At 41.9% G+C, this 26,395-nt stretch overlaps 1 protein-coding gene across 1 annotated transcript in view; it reads right to left on the reverse strand.

Moving 5' to 3' along the window:
• Positions 1–26,395, reverse strand: part of HTT (huntingtin) — a gene marked incomplete in the record, with an annotated part of 1,068,170 nt that overhangs the window by 965,746 nt on the left and 76,029 nt on the right. The window contains 1 exon segment of the mRNA XM_053704193.1: positions 25,977–26,056. Coding sequence (XP_053560168.1) covers positions 25,977–26,056 — 80 coding nt within the window.

The raw sequence follows: 26,395 nt of genomic DNA on the forward strand, positions 1-26,395 counted from the left end.
CCAAGGTATTTATCTAGGCTGATGTTGGTATATTTCATGACACTGTTTAGCCGTCAAATGCAATCAAATTGTTGACAAATTTGGGGTTTCTCACTGAAATTATTTACATACTTTTTGTGCAGTCATAACCGAAACAGTTGTATAAGCTCTGGTTTCCCTTTAGTTCAGAAATACCAGACAAGCATGGCTTTGCTGTTGCTTTTTGGTAATTAGAAAGCCGCTAATTGCAGCTGCACACCACTGTTCTAATATTCCCAGCAGTGAAGGGGTTAATCAGGTTGTAAGTTTAATTTTAGATGTAATGTAGAGATCACCCTCCCGAACAACTCTCTTCCCTCACTCCCCCACCACCACTGGTCACCACTATTTTAGGTACTGGCAGACAAGTCCACCAGTATGCAGCTTTAGGGATTTTTTTTTTTTCTACACTGTAGGGGTCCCTCCCTCAACCCTCCCACCTCCTTGATCCCTCCCCAAAACAGTTCTCTAACACTCCCCATAGCAGCCATATTAAGTACGGCAAGCTGTCCAGACCTCAGTGTGTTGTACTTTTACAAGAATAAATCCATAATTTGTTGTTCTCTATCAGAATATTAAAAGTTCATTTTGACTTGAGTGTCCCTTTAAAGGGACATAAAACACAAAATATTTATATCATGATTCAGATAGAGCATGCGTTGTTTTAAGAACTTTACAATTAACTTCTATTATCTTATTTGCTTTGTTGCTCAGGTAAGCTGAGGAGAATCAATGCACTACTGGGAGCTGGCTGGTGATAGGTGGCTGCGTAAATGTGCATATTGTCACTAGCTCAGCCGATATGTTCAGCTAGCTCCAAGTAGTGCATTGCTGCTCCTTCAACAGAAAATACCAAGAGAATTAAGCACATTGATAAAAAAATGTATAAGGATGGTAGTTCTATGTAACATCCAGTAGATGTGAGAACAATACAAATTAAAAGTTTAAGGTAAATTATTGCATATGGTGGAGTAGTGCAGTTTTAAATATTTATTTGTCCTAATATAACTTTTGGTGAGAGAAGAAAAAGTGAGACAGTAAAATATAAATATTATATGTGCGTGTTATATAAATGTAAATTAAAACAATTATTTGTAGGCACGGGCCTAATTTTCACAAATGAGGCTGATATATTTGTTTGAAAGTGCAACAAATCTAGTGTGGAAAACAGACTAATGCCTCTGCCTGCTACAAAATTATGCCCATGACTAATATTTGCATAGGTAGCCTATGAAAAAACATAATTTATGCTTACCTGATAAATTTATTTCTCATCCGTTACTTGTGGGATATTCTCCTTCCCAACAGGAAGTTGCAAGAGGATCACCCACAGCAGAGCTGCTATATAGCTCCTCCCCTCACTGCCATATCCAGTCATTCAACCGAAACAAGCCGAGAAAAGAGAAAACCATGGGGTGCAGTGGTGACTGTAGTTTTAATAAAATTTAGACCTGCCTTAAAAGGACAGGGCGGGCCGTGGACTGGATACACTACAGGAGAAATAAATTTATCAGGTAAGCATAAATTATGTTTTCTCTTGTTAAGTGTATCCAGTCCACGGATCATCCATTACTTGTGGGATACCAATACCAAAGCTAAAGTACATGGATGATGGGAGGGACAAGGCAGGATTAAACGGAAGGAACCACTGCCTGAAGAACCTTTCTCCCAAAAACAGCCTCCGAAGAAGCAAAAGTATCAAATTTGTAAAATTTTGAAAAGGTGTGAAGCGAAGACTAAGTCGCAGCCTTGCAAATCTGTTCAACAGAGGCCTCATTTTTAAAGGCCCAGGTGGAAGCCACAGCTCTAGTAGAATGAGCTGTAATCCTTTCAGGGGGCTGCTGTCCAGCAGTCTCATAGGCTAGGCGTATTATGCTCCGAAGCCAAAAGGAAACAGAATTTATGCTTACCTGATAAATTACTTTCTCCAACGGTGTGTCCGGTCCACGGCGTCATCCTTACTTGTGGGATATTCTCTTCCCCAACAGGAAATGGCAAAGAGCCCAGCAAAGCTGGTCATACGATCCCTCCTAGGCTCCGCCTACCCCAGTCATTCGACCGACGTACAGGAGGAAATATGCATAGGAGAAACCATATGATACCGTGGCGACTGTAGTTAGAGAAAATAATTCATCAGACCTGATTAAAAAAACCAGGGCGGGCCGTGGACCGGACACACCGTTGGAGAAAGTAATTTATCAGGTAAGCATAAATTCTGTTTTCTCCAACATAGGTGTGTCCGGTCCACGGCGTCATCCTTACTTGTGGGAACCAATACCAAAGCTTTAGGACACGGATGAAGGGAGGGAGCAAATCAGGTCACCTAAATGGAAGGCACCACGGCTTGCAAAACCTTTCTCCCAAAAATAGCCTCTGAAGAAGCAAAAGTATCAAATTTGTAAAATTTGGCAAAAGTGTGCAGTGAAGACCAAGTCGCTGCCTTACATATCTGGTCAACAGAAGCCTCGTTCTTGAAGGCCCATGTGGAAGCCACAGCCCTAGTGGAGTGAGCTGTGATTCTTTCAGGAGGCTGCCGTCCGGCAGTCTCATAAGCCAAACGGATAATGCTTTTAAGCCAAAAGGAAAGAGAGGTAGAAGTTGCTTTTTGACCTCTCCTTTTACCAAAATAAACAACAAACAAAGAAGAAGTTTGTCTGAAATCTTTAGTGGCCTCTAAATTGAATTTTAGAGCACGGACTACGTCCAAATTGTGTAACAAACGTTCCTTCTTTGAAACTGGATTTGGGCACAAAGAAGGTACAACTATCTCCTGGTTAATATTCTTGTTGGAAACAACTTTCGGAAGAAAACCAGGCTTAGTACGCAAAACCACCTTATCTGCATGGAACACCAGATAGGGCGGAGAACACTGCAGAGCAGATAACTCAGAAACTCTTCTAGCAGAAGAAATTGCAACCAAAAACAAAACTTTCCAAGATAATAACTTAATATCTACGGAATGTAAGGGTTCAAACGGAACTCCTTGAAGAACTGAAAGAACTAGATTTAGACTCCAGGGAGGAGTCAAGGGTCTGTAAACAGGCTTGATTCTAACCAGAGCCTGAACAAACGCTTGAACGTCTGGCACAGCTGCCAGCCTTTTGTGAAGTAAAACAGATAACGCAGAAATCTGTCCCTTCAGAGAACTTGCAGATAATCCCTTCTCCAAACCCTCTTGCAGAAAGGATAAAATCCTAGGAATTTTTATCTTGTTCCATGGGAATCCTTTAGATTCACACCAATAGATATATTTTTTCCATATCTTATGGTAAATTTTTCTAGTTACAGGCTTCCTAGCCTGAATCAGAGTATCTATTACAGAATCTGAAAACCCACGCTTTGATAAAATCAAGCGTTCAATCTCCAAGCAGTCAGTTGGAGAGAAACCAGATTTGGATGTTCGAATGGACCTTGAACAAGAAGGTCCTGTCTCAAAGGTAGCTTCCATGGTGGAGCCGATGACATATTCACCAGGTCTGCATACCAAGTCCTGCGTGGCCACGCAGGAGCTATCAAGATCACCGAAGCCCTCTCCTGGTTGATCCTGGCTACCAGCCTGGGAATGAGAGGAAACGGTGGGAAAACATAAGCTAGGTTGAAGGTCCAAGGTGCTACTAGTGCATCTACTAGAGTCGCCTTGGGATCCCTGGATCTGGACCCGTAACAAGGAACCTTGAAGTTCTGACGAGACGCCATCAGATCCATGTCTGGAATGCCCCATAATTGAGTTATTTGGGCAAAGATTTCCGGGTGGAGTTCCCACTCCCCCGGATGGAATGTCTGACGACTCAGAAAATCCGCTTCCCAATTTTCCACTCCTGGGATGTGGATTGCAGACAAGTGGCAGGAGTGATCCTCCGCCCATTGAATTATCTTGGTCACTTCCTCCATCGCCAGGGAACTCCTTGTTCCCCCCTGATGGTTGATATATGCAACTGTCGTCATGTTGTCTGATTGAAACCTTATGAATTTGGCCTCCGCTAGATGAGGCCAAGCTTTGAGAGCATTGAATATCGCTCTCAGTTCCAGAATGTTTATCGGGAGAAGAGATTCTTCCCGAGACCATAGACCCTGAGCTTTCAGGGGTTCCCAGACCGCGCCCCAGCCCACCAGACTGGCGTCGGTCGTGACAATGACCCACTCTGGTCTGCGGAAGCTCATTCCCTGTGACAGGTTGTCCAGGATTAGCCACCAACGGAGTGAATCTCTGGTCCTTTGATCTACTTGAATCGTCGGAGACAAGTCTGTATAATCCCCATTCCACTGTCTGAGCATGCACAGTTGTAATGGTCTTAGATGAATTCGTGCAAAAGGAACTATGTCCATTGCTGCAACCATCAATCCTATTACTTCCATGCACTGCGCTATGGAAGGACGAAGAACAGAATGAAGAACTTGACAAGAGCTTAGAAGTTTTGATTTTCTGACCTCTGTCAGAAAAATCCTCATTTCTAAGGAGTCTATTATTGTTCCCAAGAAGGGAACTCTGGTTGACGGGGAAAGAGAACTTTTTTCTATGTTTACTTTCCATCCGTGAGATCTGAGAAAGGCTAGGACGATGTCCGTATGAGCCTTTGCTTTTGACAGAGACGACGCTTGAATCAGGATGTCGTCCAAGTAAGGTACTACTGCAATGCCCCTTGGTCTTAGAACTGCTAGAAGGGACCCTAGTACCTTTGTGAAAATTCTCGGAGCAGTGGCTAATCCGAATGGAAGTGCCACAAACTGGTAATGCTTGTCCAGAAAAGCGAACCTTAGGAACTGATGATGTTCCTTGTGGATAGGAATATGGAGGTACGCATCCTTTAAATCCACTGTGGACATAAATTGACCTTCCTGGATGGTAGGAAGGATCGTTCGAATGGTTTCCATTTTGAACGATGGAACCCTGAGAAATTTGTTTAGGATCTTGAGATCTAGAATTGGTCTGAATGTTCCCTCTTTTTTGGGAACTATGAACAGGTTGGAGTAAAACCCCATCCCTTGTTCTCTTATTGGAACTGGATGAATTACTCCCATCCTTAACAGGTCTTCTACGCAATGTAAGAATGCCTGTCTTTTTATTTGGTTTGAAGATAATTGAGACCTGTGGAACCTTCCCCTTGGGGGTAGTTCCTTGAATTCCAGGAGATAACCTTGAGAAACTATTTCTAGTGCCCAAGGATCCTGAACATCTCTTGCCCAGGCCTGAGCAAAGAGAGAAAGTCTGCCCCCCACCAGATCCGGTCCCGGATCGGGGGCCATCCCTTCATGCTGTTTTGGTAGCAGTGGCAGGCTTCTTGGCCTGCTTACCCTTGTTCCAGCCTTGCATCGGTCTCCAGGCTGGTTTGGGTTGAGAAGTATTACCCTCTTGCTTAGAGGATGTAGAAGTAGAGGCTGGTCCGTTTCTGCGAAAGGGACGAAAATTAGGCTTATTTCTAGCCTTAAAAGACCTATCCTGAGGAAGGGCGTGGCCCTTACCTCCGGTGATGTCTGAAATAATCTCTTTCAAATCAGGACCAAACAGTGTTTTGCCCTTGAAAGGGATGTTAAGCAATTTTGTCTTGGAAGACACATCCGCTGACCAAGACTTTAGCCAGAGCGCTCTGCGCGCCACGATAGCAAACCCTGAATTTTTCGCCGCTAATCTCGCTAATTGCAAAGCAGCATCTAGAATAAAAGAGTTAGCCAATTTAAGTGCATGAACTCTGTCCATAACCTCCTCATACGAAGATTCTTTATTGAGCGACTTTTCTAGTTCTTCGAACCAGAAACACGCTGCCGTAGTGACAGGAACAATGCATGAAATTGGTTGAAGAAGGTAACCTTGCTGAACAAACATTCTTTTAAGCAAACCCTCTAATTTTTTATCCATAGGATCTTTAAAAGCACAACTATCTTCTATGGGAATAGTAGTGCGTTTGTTTAGAGTAGAGACCGCCCCCTCGACCTTAGGGACTGTCTGCCATAAGTCCTTTCTGGGGTAGACTATAGGAAATAATTTCTTAAATATAGGGGGAGGCACAAAAGGTATGCCGGGCCTTTCCCATTCCTTGTTTACTATGTCCGCCACCCGCTTGGGTACAGGAAAAACATCGGGGGGCACCGGAACCTCTAGGAACTTGTCCATCTTACATAATTTCTCTGGAATGACCAAATTGTCACAATCATCCAGAGTAGATAATACCTCCTTAAGTAGTGCGCGGAGATGTTCTAATTTAAATTTAAATGTTACAACATCAGGTTCAGCTTGTTGAGAAATTTTTCCTGAATCTGAAATTTCTCCCTCAGACAAAACCTCCCTCCTGGCCCCTTCAGATTGGTGTGAGGGTATGTCAGAAGCGTTATCATCAGCGTCCTCTTGCTCTTCAGTGTTTAAAACAGAGCAATCGCGCTTTCTTTGATAAGTAGGCATTTTAGATAAAATATTTGCAATAGAATTATCCATAACAGCCGTTAATTGTTGCATAGTAATAAGTATTGGCGCACTAGATGTACTAGGGGCCTCTTGTGTGGGCAAAACTGGTGTAGACACAGAAGGGGGTGATGCAGTACCATGCTTACTCCCCTCATCTGAAGAATCATCTTGGGCACTATTATTATCTGTGGCATCATTGTCCCTACTTTGTTTGGAGACCATGTCACAATTATCACATATATTTAAATGGGGAGACACATTGGCTTTCATACATATAGAACATCGTTTATCTGATGGTTCAGACATGTTAAACAGGCTTAAACTTGTCAACAAAGCACAAAAAACGTTTTAAAATAAAACCGTTACTGTCACTTTAAATTTTAAACAGAACACACTTTATTACTGAATATGCGAAAAAGTATGAAGCAATTGTTCAAAATTCACCAAAATTTCACCACAGTGTCTTAAAGCCTTAAAAGTATTGCACACCAAATTTGAAAGCTTTAACCCTTAAAATAACGGAACCGGAGCCGTTTTTACATTTAACCCCTATACAGTCCCAGGAATCTGCTTTGCTGAGACCCAACCAAGCCCAGAGGGGAATACGATACCAAATGACGCCTTCTATAAGCTTTTTCAGTGGATCTTAGCTCCTCACACATGCATCTGCATGCCTTGCCTTCCAAAAACAACTGCGCATTAGTGGCGCGAAAATGAGGCTCTGCCTATGACTAGAGAAGGCCCCCATCTGAAAAAGGTGTCCATACAGTGCCTGCCGTTTTTTAACAACAATCCCCAAGATTATAATAACTATAAAGCGCTATAATCTGTCAAATATGCTTAGCAAATAATCGTTTTAGCCCAGAAAAATGTCTACCAGTTTTTTTAAGCCCTTATAAAGCCTTTATTCTTTTACTTAATCTAAGAAAATGGATTACCGGTCCCCATAGGGAAAATGACAGCCTTCCAGCATTACCAAGTCGTGTTAGAAATGTGGCCATCATACCTCAGGCAGAAAAGTCTGCCAACTGCTTCCCCCAACTGAAGTTACTTCATCTCAACAGTCCTGTGTGGAAACGGCAATCGATTTTTGTAACGTTTGCTAAAATCATCTTCCTCTCACAAACAGAAATCTTCTTCTCTTTTCTGTTTCAGAGTAAATAGTACATACCAGCACTATTTTAAAATAACAAACACTTGATTGAAGAATAAAAACTACATTTAAACACCAAAAAACTCTTAGCCATCTCCGTGGAGATGTTGCCTGTGCAACGGCAAAGAGAATGACTGGGGTAGGCGGAGCCTAGGAGGGATCATATGACCAGCTTTGCTGGGCTCTTTGCCATTTCCTGTTGGGGAAGAGAATATCCCACAAGTAAGGATGGCGCCGTGGACCGGACACACCTATGTTGGAGAAAAGAGAGGTTGACGAAGCTTTTTGACCTCTCCTCTGTCCAGAGTAAACGACAAACAGGGAAGATGTTTGACGAAAATCTTTAGTAGCTTGTAAGTAAAACTTCAAGGCACGGACTACGTCCAGATTATGTAAAAGACGTTCCTTCTTTGAAGAAGGATTAGGACACAATGATGGAACAACAATCTCTTGATTGATATTCTTGTTAGAAACCACCTTAAGTAAAAACCCAGGTTTGGTACGCAGAACTACCTTATCTGCATGAAAAATCAGATAAGGAGAATCACATTGTAAGGCAGATAGCTCAGAGACTCTCCGAGCCGAGGAAATAGCCATCAAAAACAGAACTTTCCAAGATAAAAGTTTAATATCAATGGAATGAAGGGGTTCAAACGGAACTCCTTGAAGAACTTTAAGAACCAAGTTTAAGCTCCACGGGGGAGCAACAGGTTTAAACACAGGCTTAATTCTAACCAAAGCCTGACAAAATGCCTGGACGTCTGGAACCTCTGCCAGACGCTTGTGCAAAAGAATAGACAGAGCAGAAATCTGTCCTTTTAAGGAACCAGCTGATAATCCTTTGTCCAAACCCTCTTGGAGAAAGGACAATATCCTAGGAATCCTAACCTTACTCTATGAGTAATTCTTGGATTCACACCAATAAAGATATTTACGCCATATCTTGTGGTAGATTTTCCTGGTGACAGGCTTTCGTGCCTGTATTAAGGTATCAATGACTGACTCGGAGAAGCCACGCTTTGATAGAATCAAGCGTTCAATCTCCATGCAGTCAGTCTCAGAGAAATTAGATTTGGATGATTGAAAGGACCTTGTATTAGAAGGTCCTGTCTCAGAGGCAGAGTCCATGGCGGAAAGGATGACATGTCAACTAGGTCTGCATACCAGGTCCTGCGTGGCCACGCAGGCGCTATAAGAATCACCAATGCTCTCTCCTGTTTGATTTTGGCAATCAGTCGAGGGAGCAGAGGAAACGGTGGAAACACATAAGCCAGGTTGAAGAACCAAGGCGCTGCTAGAGCATCTATCAGCGTCGCTTCTGGGTCCATGGACCTGGACCCGTAACAAGGAAGCTTGGCGTTCTGGCGAGATGCCATGAGATCCAATTCTGGTTTGCCCCAACGCTGGACCAGTTAAGCAAACACCTCCGGATGGAGTTCCCACTCCCCCGGATGAAAAGTCTGACGACTTAGAAAATCCGCCTCCCAGTTCTCTACGCCTGGGATGTGGATCGCTGACAGGTGGCAAGAGTGAGACTCTGCCCAGCGAATTTTCTTTGAGACTTCTAACATCGCTACGGAACTTCTGGTTCCCCCTTGATGGTTGATGTAAGCCACAGTCGTGATGTTGTCCGACTGAAATCTGATGAACCTCAGGATTGCTAACTGAGGCCAAGCTAGAATTTTTATTGGTAGGAGTTTCTCCTCCTGAGTCCACGATCCCTGAGCCTTCAGGGAGTTCCAGACTGCACCCCAACCTAGAAGGCTGGCATCTGTTGTTACAATCATCCAATCTGGCCTGAGAAAAGACATACCCTTGGACAGATGGACCCGAGATAGCCACCAGAGAAGAGAATCTCTGGTCTCTTGATCCAGATTTAGTAGAGGGGACAAATCTGAGTAATCCCCATTCCACTGACTTAGCATGCATAATTGCAGCGGTCTGAGATGCAGGCGCGCAAATGGCACTATGTCCATTGCCGCTACCATTAAGCCGATTACTTCCATGCACTGAGCCACTGACGGGCGTGGAATGGAATGAAGGACACGGCAAGAATTTAGAAGTTTTGATAACCTGGACTCCGTCAGGTAAATTTTCATCTCTACAGAATCTATAAGAGTCCCTAGGAAGGAGACTCTTCTGAGTGGGGATAGAGAACTCTTTTCCATGTTCACTTTCCACCCATGCGACCTCAGAAATGCCAGAACTATCTCTGTATGAGACTTGGCAATTTGAAAGCTTGACGCCTGTATCAGGATGTCGTCTAGATAAGGAGCCACCGCTATGCCCCGCGGTCTTAGAACCGCCAGAAGTGAGCCCAGAACCTTTGTAAAAATTCTCGGGGCTGTAGCCAACCCAAAGGGAAGAGCTACAAATTGGTAATGCCTGTCTAGAAAGGCAAACCTTAGGAACCGATGATGATCTTTGTGAATCGGTATGTGAAGGTAGGCATCCTTTAAGTCCACTGTGGTCATGTACTGACCCTCTTGGATCATGGGTAGGATGGTCCGAATAGTTTCCATTTTGAATGATGGAACTCTGAGGAATTTGTTTAAGATCTTTAGATCCCATTACTAGGAAGTCTTGCACACAGCTTAGGAATGCCTCTTTCTTTATCTGGTTTGCTGATAACCTTGAAAGATGAAATCTCCCTTGTGGAGGAGAAGCTTTGAAGTCCAGAAGATATCCCTGAGATATGATCTCCAACGCCCAGGGATTCTGAACATCTCTTGCCCACGTCTGGGCGAAGAGAGAAAGTCTGCCCCCCACTAGATCCGTTTCCGGATAGGGGGCCGTTCCTTCATGCTGTCTTGGGGGCAGCAGCAGGCTTTCTGGCCTGCTTGCCCTTGTTCCAGGACTGGTTAGGTTTCCAGGCATGTCTGGAATGAGCAACAGTTCCCTCTTGTCTTGAAGCGGAGGAAGTTGATGCTGCTCCTGCCTTGAAATTTCGAAAGGCACGAAAATTAGACTGTTTGGCCTTTGATTTGGCCCTGTCCTGAGGAAGGGTATGACCCTTACCTCCAGTAATGTCAGCAATAATTTCCTTCAAGCCAGGCCCGAATAAGGTCTGCCCCTTGAAAGGAATGTTGAGTAACTTAGACTTTGAAGTCACGTCAGCTGACCAGGATTTAAGCCATAACGCCCTACGCGCCTGGATGGCGAATCCGGAATTCTTAGCCGTTAGTTTAGTCAAATAAACAATGGCATCAGAAACAAATGAGTTAGCTAGCTTAAGCGTTCTAAGCTTGTCAATAATTTCAGTCAATGGAGCTGTATGGATGGCCTCTTCCAGGGCCTCAAACCAGAATGCCACCGCAGCAGTGACAGGCGCAATGCATGCAAGGGGCTGTAAAATAAAACCTTGTTGAAAAAACATAATTTATGCTTACCTGATAAATTCCTTTCTTCTGTAGTGTGATCAGTCCACGGGTCATCATTACTTCTGGGATATTACTCCTCCCCAACAGGAAGTGCAAGAGGATTCACCCAGCAGAGCTGCATATAGCTCCTCCCCTCTACGTCACTCCCAGTCATTCGACCAAGGACCAACGAGAAAGAAAAAGCCAAGGGTGAAGTGGTGACTGGAGTATAAATTAAAAAATATTTACCTGCCTTAAAAACAGGGCGGGCCGTGGACTGATCACACTACAGAAGAAAGGAATTTATCAGGTAAGCATAAATTATGTTTTCTTCTGTTAAGTGTGATCAGTCCACGGGTCATCATTACTTCTGGGATACCAATACCAAAGCAAAAGTACACGGATGACGGGAGGGATAGGCAGGCTCTTTATACAGAAGGAACCACTGCCTGAAGAACCTTTCTCCCAAAAATAGCCTCCGATGAAGCAAAAGTGTCAAATTTGTAAAATTTGGAAAAAGTATGAAGCGAAGACCAAGTTGCAGCCTTGCAAATCTGCTCAACAGAGGCCTCATTCTTGAAGGCCCAAGTGGAAGCCACAGCTCTAGTAGAATGAGCTGTAATTCTTTCAGGAGGCTGCTGTCCAGCAGTCTCATAAGCTAAACGAATTATGCTACGAAGCCAAAAAGAAAGAGGTAGCAGAAGCTTTTTGACCTCTCCTCTGCCCAGAGTAAACGACAAACAGAGAAGACGTTTGTCGAAATTCCTTAGTTGCCTGTAAGTAAAATTTTAGAGCACGGACTACATCCAGGTTGTGCAGTAGACGTTCCTTCTTCGAAGAAGGATTTGGGCACAAGGAAGGAACAACAATCTCTTGATTGATATTCCTGTTAGTAACTACCTTAGGTAAGAACCCAGGTTTAGTACGCAGAACTACCTTATCCGAATGAAAAATCAAATAAGGAGAATCACAATGTAAGGCTGATAATTCAGAGACTCTTCGAGCCGAGGAAATAGCCATTAAAAATAGAACTTTCCAAGATAACAACTTTATATCAATGGAATGAAGGGGTTCAAACGGAACGCCCTGTAAAACATTAAGAACAAGGTTTAAACTCCATGGTGGAGCAACAGTTTTAAACACAGGCTTAATCCTGGCCAAAGCCTGACAAAAAGCCTGGACGTCAGGAACTTCTGACAGACGTTTGTGTAACAGAATGGACAGAGCTGAGATCTGTCCCTTTAATGAACTAGCAGATAAACCCTTTTCTAAACCTTCTTGTAGAAAAGACAATATCCTAGGAATCCTAACCTTACTCCAAGAGTAACCTTTGGATTCACACCAATATAGGTATTTACGCCATATCTTATGGTAAATCTTTCTGGTAACAGGCTTCCTAGCCTGTATTAAGGTATCAATAACTGACTCAGAAAACCCACGTCTTGATAAAATCAAGCGTTCAATTTCCAAGCAGTCAGCTTCAGAGAAGTTAGATTTTGATGTTTGAAGGGACCCTGTATCAGAAGGTCCTGTTTCAGAGGTAGAGACCAAGGTGGACAGGATGACATGTCCACCAGGTCTGCATACCAAGTCCTGCGTGGCCACGCAGGAGCTATTAGAATCACTGATGCTCTCTCTTGTTTGATTCTGGCAATCAATCGAGGAAGCATCGGGAAGGGTGGAAACACGTAAGCCATCCTGAAGTCCCAAGGTGCTGTCAGGGCATCTATCAGGACTGCTCCTGGATCCCTGGATCTGGACCCGTAACGAGGAAGCTTGGCGTTCTGTCGAGACGCCATGAGATCTATCTCTGGTTTGCCCCAACGTCGAAGTATTTGGGCAAAGACCTCCGGGTGGAGTTCCCACTCCCCCGGATGAAAAGTCTGACGACTTAAGAAATCCGCCTCCCAGTTCTCCACTCCCGGGATGTGGATTGCTGACAGGTGGCAAGAGTGAGACTCTGCCCAGCGAATTATCTTTGATACTTCCATCATAGCTAGGGAGCTTCTTGTCCCTCCCTGATGGTTGATGTAAGCTACAGTCGTGATGTTGTCCGACTGAAACCTGATGAACCCCCGAGTTGTCAACTGGGGCCAAGCCAGGAGGGCATTATGAACTGCTCTCAATTCCAGAATGTTTATTGGCAGGAGAAGCTCCTCCTGACTCCATTGTCCCTGAGCCTTCAGAGAATTCCAGACGGCACCCCAACCTAGAAGGCTGGCGTCTGTTGTTACAATTGTCCAGTCTGGTCTGCTGAATGGCATCCCCCTGGACAGATGTGGCCGAGAAAGCCACCATAGAAGAGAATTTCTGGTCTCTTGATCCAGATTCAGAGAAGGGGATAAGTCTGAGTAATCCCCATTCCACTGACTTAGCATGCACAGTTGCAGTGGTCTGAGGTGTAAGCGTGCAAAGGGTACTATGTCCATTGCCGCTACCATTAAGCCGATTACCTCCATGCATTGAGCCACTGACGGGTGTTGAATGGAATGAAGGGTGCGGCAAGCACTTTGAAGTCTTGTTAGCCTGTCCTCTGTCAGGTAAATCTTCATTTCTACAGAATCTATAAGAGTCCCCAGGAAGGGAACTCTTGTGAGTGGAACGAGTGAACTTTTCTTTTCGTTCACCTTCCATCCATGTGACCTTAGAAATGCCAGTACTAACTCTGTATGAGACTTGGCAGTTTGAAAGCTTGAAGCTTGAATCAGAATGTTGTCTAGGTATGGAGCTACCGAGATTCCCCGCGGTCTTAGTACCGCCAGAAGAGCACCCAGAACCTTTGTGAAGATTCTTGGAGCTGTAGCCAATCCGAATGGAAGAGCCACAAACTGGTAATGCCTGTCTAGGAAGGCAAACCTTAGGTACCGGTAATGATCTTTGTGAATCGGTATGTGAAGGTAGGCATCTTTTAAATCTACAGTGGTCATGTACTGACCCTCTTGGATCATAGGTAAAATTGTCCGAATAGTCTCCATCTTGAACGATGGAACTCTTAGGAATTTGTTTAGGATCTTTAAGTCCAGGATTGGTCTGAAAGTTCCCTCTTTTTTGGGAACCACAAACAGATTTGAGTAAAACCCCTGTCCCTGTTCCGATCGTGGAACAGGATGGATTACTCCCATTAACAAGAGCTCTTGTACGCAGCGTAGAAACGCTTCTTTCTTTGTCTGGATTGTTGACAACCTTGACAGATGAAATCTCTCTCTTGGAGGAGAGTATTTGAAGTCCAGAAGGTATCCCTGAGATATTATCTCTAGCGCCCAGGGATCCTGGACATCTCTTGCCCAAGCCTGGGCGAAGAGAGAAAGTCTGCCCCCCACTAGATCCGATCCCGGATCGGGGGCCATCAATTCATGCTGTTTTAGGGGCAGCAGCAGGTTTCCTGGTCTGCTTGCCCTTGTTCCAGGACTGGTTAGGTTTCCAGCCTTGTCTGTAGCGAGCAACGGCTCCTTCCTGTTTTGGTGCAGAGGAAGTTGATGCTGCTCCAGCTTTGAAATTACGAAAGGAACGAAAATTAGGCTGTCTAGCCTTAGCTTTGGCTTTGTCCTGAGGCAGGGCATGGCCTTTACCTCCTGTAATGTCAGCGATAATCTCTTTCAACCCGGGCCCGAATAAGGTCTGCCCTTTGAAAGGTATATTAAGCAATTTAGACTTAGAAGTAACATCAGCTGACCAGGATTTTAGCCACAGCGCCCTGCGTGCCTGAATGGCGAATCCTGAATTCTTCGCCGTAAGTTTAGTAAGATGTACTACGGCCTCCGAAATGAATGAATTAGCTAGTTTAAGGACTCTAAGCCTGTCCGTAATGTCGTCCAGAGTAGCTGAACTAATGTTCTCTTCCAGAGACTCAATCCAGAATGCCGCTGCAGCCGTGATCGGCGCAATGCATGCAAGGGGTTGCAATATAAAACCTTGTTGAACAAACATTTTCTTAAGGTAACCCTCTAATTTTTTATCCATTGGATCTGAAAAAGCACAGCTATCCTCCACCGGGATAGTGGTACGCTTAGCTAAAGTAGAAACTGCTCCCTCCACCTTAGGGACCGTTTGCCATAAGTCCCGTGTGGTGGCGTCTATTGGAAACATTTTTCTAAATATCGGAGGGGGTGAGAACGGCACACCGGGTCTATCCCACTCCTTAGTAACAATTTCAGTAAGTCTCTTAGGTATAGGAAAAACCTCAGTACTCGCCGGTACCGCAAAATATTTATCCAACCTACACATTTTCTCTGGTATTGCAACTGTGTTACAATCATTCAGAGCCGCTAACACCTCCCCTAGTAATACACGGAGGTTTTCCAGTTTAAATTTAAAATTTGAAATATCTGAATCCAGTCTGTTTGGATCAGAACCGTCACCCACAGAATGAAGTTCTCCGTCCTCATGTTCTGCCACCTGTGACGCAGTGTCTGACATGGCCCTAATATTATCAGCGCACTCTGTTCTCACCCCAGAGTGATCACGCTTACCTCTTAGTTCTGGTAATTTAGCCAAAACTTCAGTCATAACAGTAGCCATATCCTGTAATGTGATTTGTAATGACCGCCCAGATGTACTCGGCGCTACAATATCACGCACCTCCCGATCGGGAGATGCAGGTACTGACACGTGAGGCGAGTTAGTCGGCATAACTCTCCCCTCGTTGTTTGGTGAAATTTGTTCAATTTGTACAGATTGACTTTTATTTAAAGTAGCATCAATACAGTTAGTACATAAATTTCTATTGGGCTCCACTTTGGCATTGCAACAAATGACACAGGTATCATCCTCTGAATCAGACATGTTTAACACACTAGCAAATAAACTTGCAACTAGGAAATACAATTCAATTAGAATAAAAACGTACTGTGCCTTTAAGAAGCACAGAAGATCTATGACAGTTGAAAATTAATAAATTGAAAACAGTTATAGTGTAAACAACACAACTTTAGCAAAGGTTTAATCCCATTAGCAAAGATAACAAATTCTGAAAGCAGGAAACAAATTACAGAATAAACGTTTTTTTATCTCAGTCAACTATAATTCTCACAGCTCTGCTGAGAGAAATTACCTCCCTCAAAATAAGTTTTGAAGACCCCTGAGCTCTGTAGAGATGAACCGGATCATGTAGGAAATACAATGAGCTGCTGACTGAAATATTTGATGCGTAGCAAAAGCGCCAAAAAACGGCCCCTCCCCCTCACACACAGCAGTGAGAGAGAACAGAAACTGTCAGAAAAAAGATTAAGCAACTGCCAAGTGGAAAAATAGTGCCCAAACATTTATTCACTCAGTACCTCAGCAAATGAAAACGATTTTACATTCCAGCAAAAACGTTAAACATAATCTCTAGTTATTAAACAGCTTTATGTGCTTCTTACAGTGTAATTCTAGTGAAGTACCATTCCCCAGAATACTGAAGTGTAAAGTATACATACATGACATTATATCGGTATGGCAGGATTTTCTCATCAATTCCATTGTCAGAAAATAAAAACTGCTACATACCTCTATGCAGATTCATCTGCCCGCTGTCCCCTGATCTGAAGTTTACCTCTCCTCAGATGGCCGAGAAACAGCAATATGATCTTAACTACTCCGGCTAAAATCATAGCAAAAACTCTGGTAGATTCTTCTTCAAACTCTGCCAGAGAGGTAATAACACACTCCGGTGCTATTTTAAAATAACAAACTTTTGATTGAAGATATAAAACTAAGTATAATCACCATAGTCCTCTCACACCTCCTATCTAGTCGTTGGGTGCAAGAGAATGACTGGGAGTGACGTAGAGGGGAGGAGCTATATGCAGCTCTGCTGGGTGAATCCTCTTGCACTTCCTGTTGGGGAGGAGTAATATCCCAGAAGTAATGATGACCCGTGGACTGATCACACTTAACAGAAGAAAACATTTTCTTAAGGCAACCGTCCAATTTTGTATCCATTGGATCTGAAAAAGCACAACTATCCTCAACCGGGATAGTGGTACACTGCTAAAGTAGAAACTGCTCCCTCCACCTTAGGGACCGTCTGCCATAAGTCCCGTGTAGTGGCGTCTAGTGGAAACATTTTTCTAAAAATAGGAGGTGGGGAAAAAGGCACACCCGGTCTATCCCACTCCTTGCTAATAATTTCTGTAAGCCTTTTAGGTATAGGAAAAACATCAGTACACACCGGCACCGCATAGTATTTATCCAGCCTACACAATTTCTCTGGTACTGCAACTGTGTTACAGTCATTCAGAGCAGCTAATACCTCCGCAAGCAATACACGGAGGTTCTCAAGCTTAAATTTAAAATTAGAAATCTCTGAATCAGGTTTCCCCGAGTCAGAGACGTCACCCACAGACTGAAGCTCTCCGTCCTCATGTTCTGCATATTGTGACGCAGTATAAGACATGGCTCTTACAGCATCTGCGCGCTCTGAATCTCTTCTAACCCCAGAGGTATCGCGCTTGCCTCTTAATTCAGGCAATCTGGATAATACCTCTGACAGGGTATTATTCATGATTGCAGCCATATCCTGCAAGGTAATCGCTATGGGCGTCCCTGATGTAATTGGCGCCATACTAGCGTGCGTCCCCTGAGCGGGAGGCGAAGGGTCTGACACGTGGGGAGAGTTAGTCGGCATAACTTCCCCCTCAACAGAACCCTCTGGTGATAATTGTTTTATAGATAAAGACTGATCTTTACTGTTTAAGGTGAAATCAATACATTTAGTACACATTCTCCTATGGGGCTCCACCATGGCTTTCAAACATAATGAACAAGTTTCCTCTGTGTCAGACATGTTTATACAGACTAGCAATGAGACTAGCAAGCTTGGAAAACACTTTTAAACAAGTTTACAAGCAATATAAAAAATGTTACCGTGCCTTTAAGAAACACAAATTTTGTCAAAATTTGAAATAACAGTGAAAAAAGGCAGTTACACTAACGAAATTTTTACAGTGTATGTAAAAATTAGCAGAGCATTGCACCCACTTGCAAATGGATGATTAACCCCTTAATACCAAAAACGGAATAGTAAATGACAAAAACGTTTTTCAAACAGTCACAACAACTGCCACAGCTCTACTGTGGCTTTTTACCTCCCTCAAAAACGACTTTGAAGCCCTTTGAGCCCTCCAGAGATGCCCTGGAACATGCAGGAAGAAGCTGGATGTCTGTGTCTGTAATTTTTGCTGTGCAAAAAAAACGCTAAAATAGGCCCCTCCCACTCATATTACAACAGTGGAAAGCCTCAGGAAACTAGGCAAAAATCAAGCCAGCCATGTGGAAAAAACTAGGCCCCAATAAGTTTTATCACCAAACATATATAAAAAACGATTAAACATGCCAGCAAACTTTTTATATTACACTTTTATAAGAGTATGTATCTCTGTTAATAAGCCTGATACCAGTCGCTATCACTGCATTTAAGGCTTTACTTACATTGCTTCGGTATCAGCAGCATTTTCTAGCAAATTCCATCCCTAGAAAAATATTAACTGCACATACCTTATCGCAGGAAAACCTGCACACCATTCCCCTCTGAAGTTACCTCACTCCTCAGAATAAGTGAGAACAACAATGGATCTTAGTTACTTCTGTTAAGATCATAGAAAACGCAGGCAGATTCTTCTTCTAAATACTGCCTGAGATAAACAGTACGCTCCGGTACCATTTAAAAATAACAAACTTTTGATTGAAGAAATAAACTAAGTATAAAACACCACAGTCCTCTTACGACCTCCTTCTTTGTTGAGAGTTGCAAGAGAATGACTGGATATGGCAGTGAGGGGAGGAGCTATATAGCAGCTCTGCTGTGGGTGATCCTCTTGCAACTTCCTGTTGGGAAGGAGAATATCCCACAAGTAATGGATGATCCGTGGACTGGATACACTTAACAAGAGAAACATAGAATACACAATGTTTAAACTCCCCTCATAGAAAACAGAAATATGTATATACTAAAAAGTCTAATAAAAAGTGCATCTTATCCTAAACATTTAAAATTGGTCTTTAAATATCTCATATAGCACAATCCAAAAGGCAGATTGCCTACAAATGAAAACAGTATATTTTGATGCACTTAGTGCTTTCATTTAGGGAATCTGCCTCAGGTTGTGTTCTGACGTCTGTCTTTTGTGCTTCTAGAAAGCCAAGAATTGTGCACACAATCATCTGTCACCAACACCAAATAAACAAATGCAACAATCTGCAGTCTATTGAGGTTATGTTTTCCAAATCTTGAAGTTCCAGTGATTATACAGTTGGGAATAGTAATTCAATGAATGGATTAATAGTTCATATGAAGATGTCTAAATACCTCCAGATCTTAAAACAATAGCAAAGACTCAATTAAAAGGGACAGTAAAGTCATAAATAGAGATTCATGATTTAGAAAGAGCATACAATCTTAAACAACGTTCCAATTTACTTCTATTAAAGGGACACTATACCCAAAAAAATATTTAATGATTAACGTAGAGAATACAATTTTAAACAACATTCCAATTTACTTCTATTATCTAATTTGCTGCATTCTTTAGATTTTCTTTAATTAAGAAATAGCAATGCACATGGTGAGCCAATCACAGGAGGCATCTATGTGCAGCTATCAATTAGCAGCTACTAAGCATATCTAGATATGCTTTTCAGCAAAGAATATCAAGAGAATGAAGCAAATTAGATAATAGAAGTAAATTAGAAAGTTGTTTATAATTGTATGCTCTTTCTAAATCATGGAAGAAAAAAATTGGGTTTCATGTCCCTTTAATTAATATGCTTCCTTCTTTGATGAAAACATAATTTATGTAAGAACTTACCTGATAAATTCATTTCTTTCATATTAGCAAGAGTCCATGAGCTAGTGACGTATGGGATATACATTCCTACCAGGAGGGGCAAAGTTTCCCAAACCTCAAAATGCCTATAAATACACCCCTCACCACACCCACAAATCAGTTTAACGAATAGCCAAGAAGTGGGGTGATAAGAAAAAAGTGCGAAGCATAAATATAAGGAATTGGAATAATTGTGCTTTATACAAAAAAATCATAACCACCACAAAAAAAGGGTGGGCCTCATGGACTCTTGCTAATATGAATGAAATGAATTTATCAGGTAAGTTCTTACATAAATTATGTTTTCTTTCATGTAATTAGCAAGAGTCCATGAGCTAGTGACGTATGGGATAATGACTACCCAAGATGTGGATCTTCCACGCAAGAGTCACTAGAGAGGGAGGGATAAAATAAAGACAGCCAATTCCGCTGAAAAAAATCCACACCCAAAAATAAAGTTTAAATCTTATAAAGAAAAAAACTGAAAATATAAGCAGAAGATTCAAACTGAAACAGCTGCCTGAAGAACTTTTCTACCAAAGACAGCTTCAGAAGAAGAAAACACATCAAAATGGTAGAATTTAGTAAAAGTATGCAAAGAAGACCAAGTTGCTGCTTTGCAAATCTGATCAACCGAAGCTTCATTCCTAAACGCCCAGGAAGTAGAAACTGACCTAGTAGAATGAGCTGTAATCCTTTGAGGCAGAGTTTTACCCGACTCGACATAAGCATGATGAATTAAAGATTTCAACCAAGATGCCAAAGAAATGGCAGAGGCCTTCTGACCTTTCCTAGAACCGGAAAAGATAACAAATAGACTAGAAGTCTTTCGGAAATTCTTAGTAGCTTCAACATAATATTTCAAAGCTCTAACTACATCCAAAGAATGCAATGATTTCTCCTTAGAATTCTTAGGATTAGGACATAATGAAGGAACCACAATTTCTCTACTAATGTTGTTGGAATTCACAACCTTAGGTAAAAATTTAAAAGAAGTTCGCAACACCGCCTTATCCTGGTGAAAAATCAGAAAAGGAGACTCACAAGAAAGAGCAGATAATTCAGAGACTCTTCTGGCAGAAGAGATGGCCAAAAGGAACAAAACTTTCCAAGAAAGTAATTTAATGTCCAATGAATGCATAGGTTCAAACGGAGGAGCTTGAAGAGCCCCCAGAACCAAATTCAAACTCCAAGGAGGAGAAATTGACTTAATGACAGGTTTTATACGAACCAAAGCTTGTACAAAACAATGAATATCAGGAAGATTAGCAATCTTTCTGTTAAAAAGAACAGAAAGAGCAGAGATTTGTCCTTTCAAGGAACTTGCAGACAAACCTTTATCCAAACCATCCTGAAGAAACTGTAAAATTCTCGGAATTCTAAAAGAATGCCAGGAAAAATGATGAGAAAGACACCAAGAAATATAAGTCTTCCAGACTCTATAATATATCTCCCTAGAAACAGATTTACGAGCCTGTAACACAGTATTAATCACAGAGTCAGAGAAACCTCTTTGACTAAGAATCAAGCGTTCAATCTCCATACCTTTAAATTTAAGGATTTGAGATCCTGATGGAAAAAAGGACCTTGCGACAGAAGGTCTGGCCTTAACGGAAGAGTCCACGTTGGCAAGAGGCCATCCGGACAAGATCCGCATACAAAAACCTGTGAGGCCATGCTGGAGCTACCAGCAGAACAAACGAGCATTCCTTCAGAATCTTGGAAGAAGAAATAGAGGCGGAAAGATATAGGCAGGATGATACTTCCAAGGAAGTGACAATGCATCCACTGCTTCCGCTTGAGGATCCCTGGATCTGGACAGATACCTGGGAAGTTTCTTGTTTAGATGAGAAGCCATCAGATCTATTTCTGGAAGTCACCACATTTGAACATTCTGAAGAAATACCTCTGGGTGAAGAGACCATTCGCCCGGATGTAACGTTTGGCGACTGAGATAATCCGCTTCCCAATTGTCTATACCTGGGATATGAACCGCAGAAACTAGACAGGAGCTGTATTCCGCCCATACCAGAATTTGAGATACTTCTTTCATAGCCAGAGGACTGTGAGTCCCTCCTTGATGGTTGATGTATGCCACAGTTGTGACATTGTCTGTCTGAAAACAAATGAATGATTCTCTCTTTAGAAGAGGCCAAGACTGAAGAGCTCTGAAAATTGCACGGAGTTCCAAAATATTGATCGGTAATCACACCTCCTGAGATTCCCAAACCCCTTGTGCTGTCAGAGACCCCCACACAGCTCCCCAACCTGTAAGACTTGCATCTGTTGAAATTACAGTCCAGGTCGGAAGAACAAAAGAAGCCCCCTGAACTAAACGATGGTGATCTGTCCACCACGTCAAAGAGTGTCGTACAATTGGTTTTAAAGATATTAATTGAGATATCTTTGTGTAATCCCTGCACCACTGGTTCAGCATACAGAGCTGAAGAGGTCGCATGTGAAAACGAGCAAAGGGGATCGCGTCCGATGCAGTAGTCATAAGACCTAGAATTTCCATGCATAAGACTACCGAAGGGAATGATTGTGACTGAAGGTTTCGACAAGCTGATATCAATTTTAGACGTCTCTTGTCTGTCAAAGATAGAGTCATGGACACTGAATCTATCTGGAACCCTTAAAAGGTTACCCGTGTCTGAGGAATCAATGAACTTTTTGGTAAATTGATCCTCCAACCATGATCTTGAAGAAACAACACAAGTCAATTCGTATGAGATTCTACTAAATGTGAAGACTGAGCAAGTACCAAGATATTGTCCAAATAAGGAAATACCACAATACCCTGTTCTCTGATTAGACAGAAGGGCACCGAGAACCTTTGTAAAAATTCTTGGAGCTGTTGCTAGGCCAAACGGCAGAGCCACAAACTGGTAATGCTTGTCTAGGAAAGAGAATCTCAGAAACTGATAGTGATCTGGATGAATCGGAATATGCAGATATGCATCCTGTAAATCTATTGTAGACATATAATGCCCTTGCTGAACAAAAGGCAGGATAGTCCTTACAGTTACCATTTTGAATGTTGGTATCCTTACATAACGATTCAATATTTTTAGATCCAGAACTGGTCTGAAGGAATTCTCCTTCTTTGGTACAATGAAGAGATTTGAATAAAACCCCAGTCCCTGTTCCAGAACTGGAACTGGCATAATTACTCCAGCCAACTCTAGATCTGAAACACATTTCAGAAATGCTTGAGCCTTCGCTGGGTTTACTGGGACACGGGAAAGAAAAAATCTCTTTGCAGGAGGCCTTATCTTGAAGCCAATTCTGTACCTTTCTGAAACAATGTTCTGAATCCAAAGATTGTGAACGGAATTGATCCAAATTTCTTTGAAAAAACGTAATCTGCCCCCTACCAGCTGAGCTGGAATGAGGGCCGCACCTTCATGTGAACTTAGGAGCTGGCTTTGATTTTCTAAAAGGCTTGGATTTATTCCAGACTGGAGATGGTTTCCAAACTGATACCGCTCCTGAGGATGAAGGATCAGGCTTTTGTTCCTTGTTGTGACGAAAGGAACGAAAACGATTATTAGACCTAAATTTACTTTTAGATTTTTTATCCTGTGGTAAAAAAGTTACTTTCCCTCCAGTAACAGTTGAGATAATAGAATCCAACTGAGAACCAAACAATTTATTACCCTGGAAAGAAAGGGAAAGCAGAGTAGACTTAGAAGACATATCAGCATTCCAAGTTTTAAGCCATAAAGCTCTTCTAGCTAAAATAGCTAGAGACATATACCTGACATCAACTCTAATGATATCAAAGATTGCATCACAAATAAAATTATTAGCATGTTGAAGAAGAATAATAATGCTATGAGAATTATGATCTGTTACTTGTTGCGCTAAAGCTTCTAACCAAAAAGTTGAAGCTGCAGCAACATCCGCTAAAGATATAGCAGGTCTAAGAAGATTACCTGAACACAAGTAAGCTTTTCTTAGAAAGGATTCAATTTTCCTATCTAAAGGATCCTTAAAGGAAGTACCATCTGCCGTAGGAATAGTAGTACGCTTAGCAAGAGTAGAGACAGCCCCATCAACCTTAGGGATTTTGTCCCAAAACTCTAATCTGTCAGATGGCACAGGATATAATTGCTTAAAACGTTTAGAAGGAGTAAATGAATTACCCAAATTATTCCATTCCCTGGAAATTACTTCAGAAATAGCACCAGGGACAGGAAAAACTTCTGGAATAACTACAGGAGATTTAAAAACCTTATCTAAACGTTTAGATTTAGTATCAAGAGGACCAGAATCCTCAATTTCTATTAGGACTTCTTTAAGTAAAGAACGAATAAATGCCATTTTAAATAAATATGAAGATTTATCAGCATCAACCTCTGAGACAGAATCCTCTGAACCAGAAGAACCATTATCAGAATGATGATGTTCATTTAAAAATTCATCTGAAAAATGAGAAGTTTTAAAAGACTTTTTACGTTTACTAGAAGGAGGAATAACAGACATAGCCTTCTTAATGGATTTAGAAACAAAATCTCTTATGTTATCAGGAACACTCTGAGTATTAGATGTTGACGGAACAGCAACAGGTAATGTAACAGTACTAAAGGAAATATTATCTGCATTAACAAGTTTGTCATGACAAACAGTACAAACAACAGCTGGAGGAACAGATACCATAAGTTTACAGCAGATACACTTAGCTTTGGTAGCTCCAGCACCAGGCAGCGATTTTCCAGAAGTATCTTCTGACTCAGATGCAACATGAGACATCTTGCAATATGTAATAGAAAAAACAACATATAAAGCAAAATTGATCAAATTCCTTAAATGACAGTTTCAGGAATGGGAAAAAATGCCAGTGAACAAGCTTCTAGCAACAAGAAGCAATAAATAATGAGACTTAAATAATGTGGAGACAATAGTGACGCCCATATTTTTTTAGCGCCAAAAATGACGCCCACATTATTTGGCGCCTAAATGCTTTTGGCGGCAAAAATGACGCCCGGAACGCCGACACTTTTGGCGCAAAAGAACGTCAAAAATGACGCAACTTCCGGCGACACGTATGACGCCGGAAACAGAAAAAAAAGTCTGCGCCAAAAAAGTCCGCGCCAAGAATGACGCAATAAAATTAAGCATTTTCAGCCCCCGCGAGCCTAACAGCCCACAGGGAAAAAGTCAAATTTTAAGGTAAGAAAAAATTGATTTATTCATATGCATTATCCCAAATATGAAACTGACTGTCTGAAATAAGGAATGTTGAACATCCTGAGTCAAGACAAATAAATGTTTGAATACATATATTTAGAACTTTATAAAAAAGTGCCCAACCATAGCTTAGAGTGTCACAGAAAATAAGACTTACTTACCCCAGGACACTCATCTACATGTTGTAGAAAGCCAAACCAGTACTGAAACGAAAATCAGCAGAGGTAATGGTATATATATATATATATAAGAGTATATCGTCGATCTGAAAAGGGAGGTAAGAGATGAATCTCTACGACCGATAACAGAGAACCTATGAAATAGACCCCGTAGAAGGAGATCATTGAATTCAAATAGGCAATACTCTCCTCACATCCCTCTGACATTCACTGCACGCTGAGAGGAAAACCGGGCTCCAACCTGCTGCGGAGCGCATATCAACGTAGAATCTAGCACAAACTTACTTCACCACCTCCATAGGAGGCAAAGTTTGTAAAACTGATTTGTGGGTGTGGTGAGGGGTGTATTTATAGGCATTTTGAGGTTTGGGAAACTTTGCCCCTCCTGGTAGGAATGTATATCCCATACGTCACTAGCTCATGGACTCTTGCTAATTACATGAAAGAAAGGTTTATTTAGGTAAGCTCAGGAGCAGCAACAGATTGGTGGCGCCATATACATACAAATTGTCATTGGCTCACCCATGTGTTTAGTTAGAAACCAGTAGTGCATTGCTGCTCTTTTAACAAATGATAACAAGAGAATAAAACAAAATTGATAACATAAGTTGTTCTAAATTGTATGCTCTACCTAAATCATGTGCCATTAAACAAATGTTATATTTTTAGAGAAGATGATGACTTTCCAATAACCTTGTACAAGCATTATCTGGGTTACATGCCGTAAGAAATAACTATAAGCTTATGCTGAATATTTACAGGTCGGTTATGCTCTTTACATTTCCTCAATTTTTTTTATTATTTACTATTAATCCATTTTTTGTATAAACAGAACAGCTTTTCAGCACTCAATAAACGTGATATGTATTATACCTGCACTTCTGGGGACGCACAAGATGGGCAAGTTCAGCAAACCTCCAGAGAGCAGCCCTCAAGCTTCGTGGTGCTCCATTCTTTGTAAAAGGGGTGAAAAAGTCAGATCATAAGCACGCATATTTTATGGTTCTACTAGTACAAAAGCAGTAACAGATTACAGGAACAATGTTAATCTCTTTTTGTAAATGTGTTTGCTTTCATTATACTATGAGCTGCACTGGTGGGACAAAAGGTGATTGGCAGTTAGTTTGTGAGGTTTAAAGGGATATTAAGCAGTTCTCCTTTAGCAAAATCAAGTATGCTAAATCAAAGCAAACCTAAAAAGAAATTGTTTTCTTCTGGGAGCCGACATCTTTGTAACAAGTAGCATCTGCATCTTCTAAACATGGACATAACTTTGTTTCTCTAGTATGAAC

Source organism: Bombina bombina, chromosome 2 (genome assembly GCF_027579735.1).
Source record: "Bombina bombina isolate aBomBom1 chromosome 2, aBomBom1.pri, whole genome shotgun sequence".
Lineage (NCBI taxonomy): Eukaryota > Metazoa > Chordata > Amphibia > Anura > Bombinatoridae > Bombina > Bombina bombina.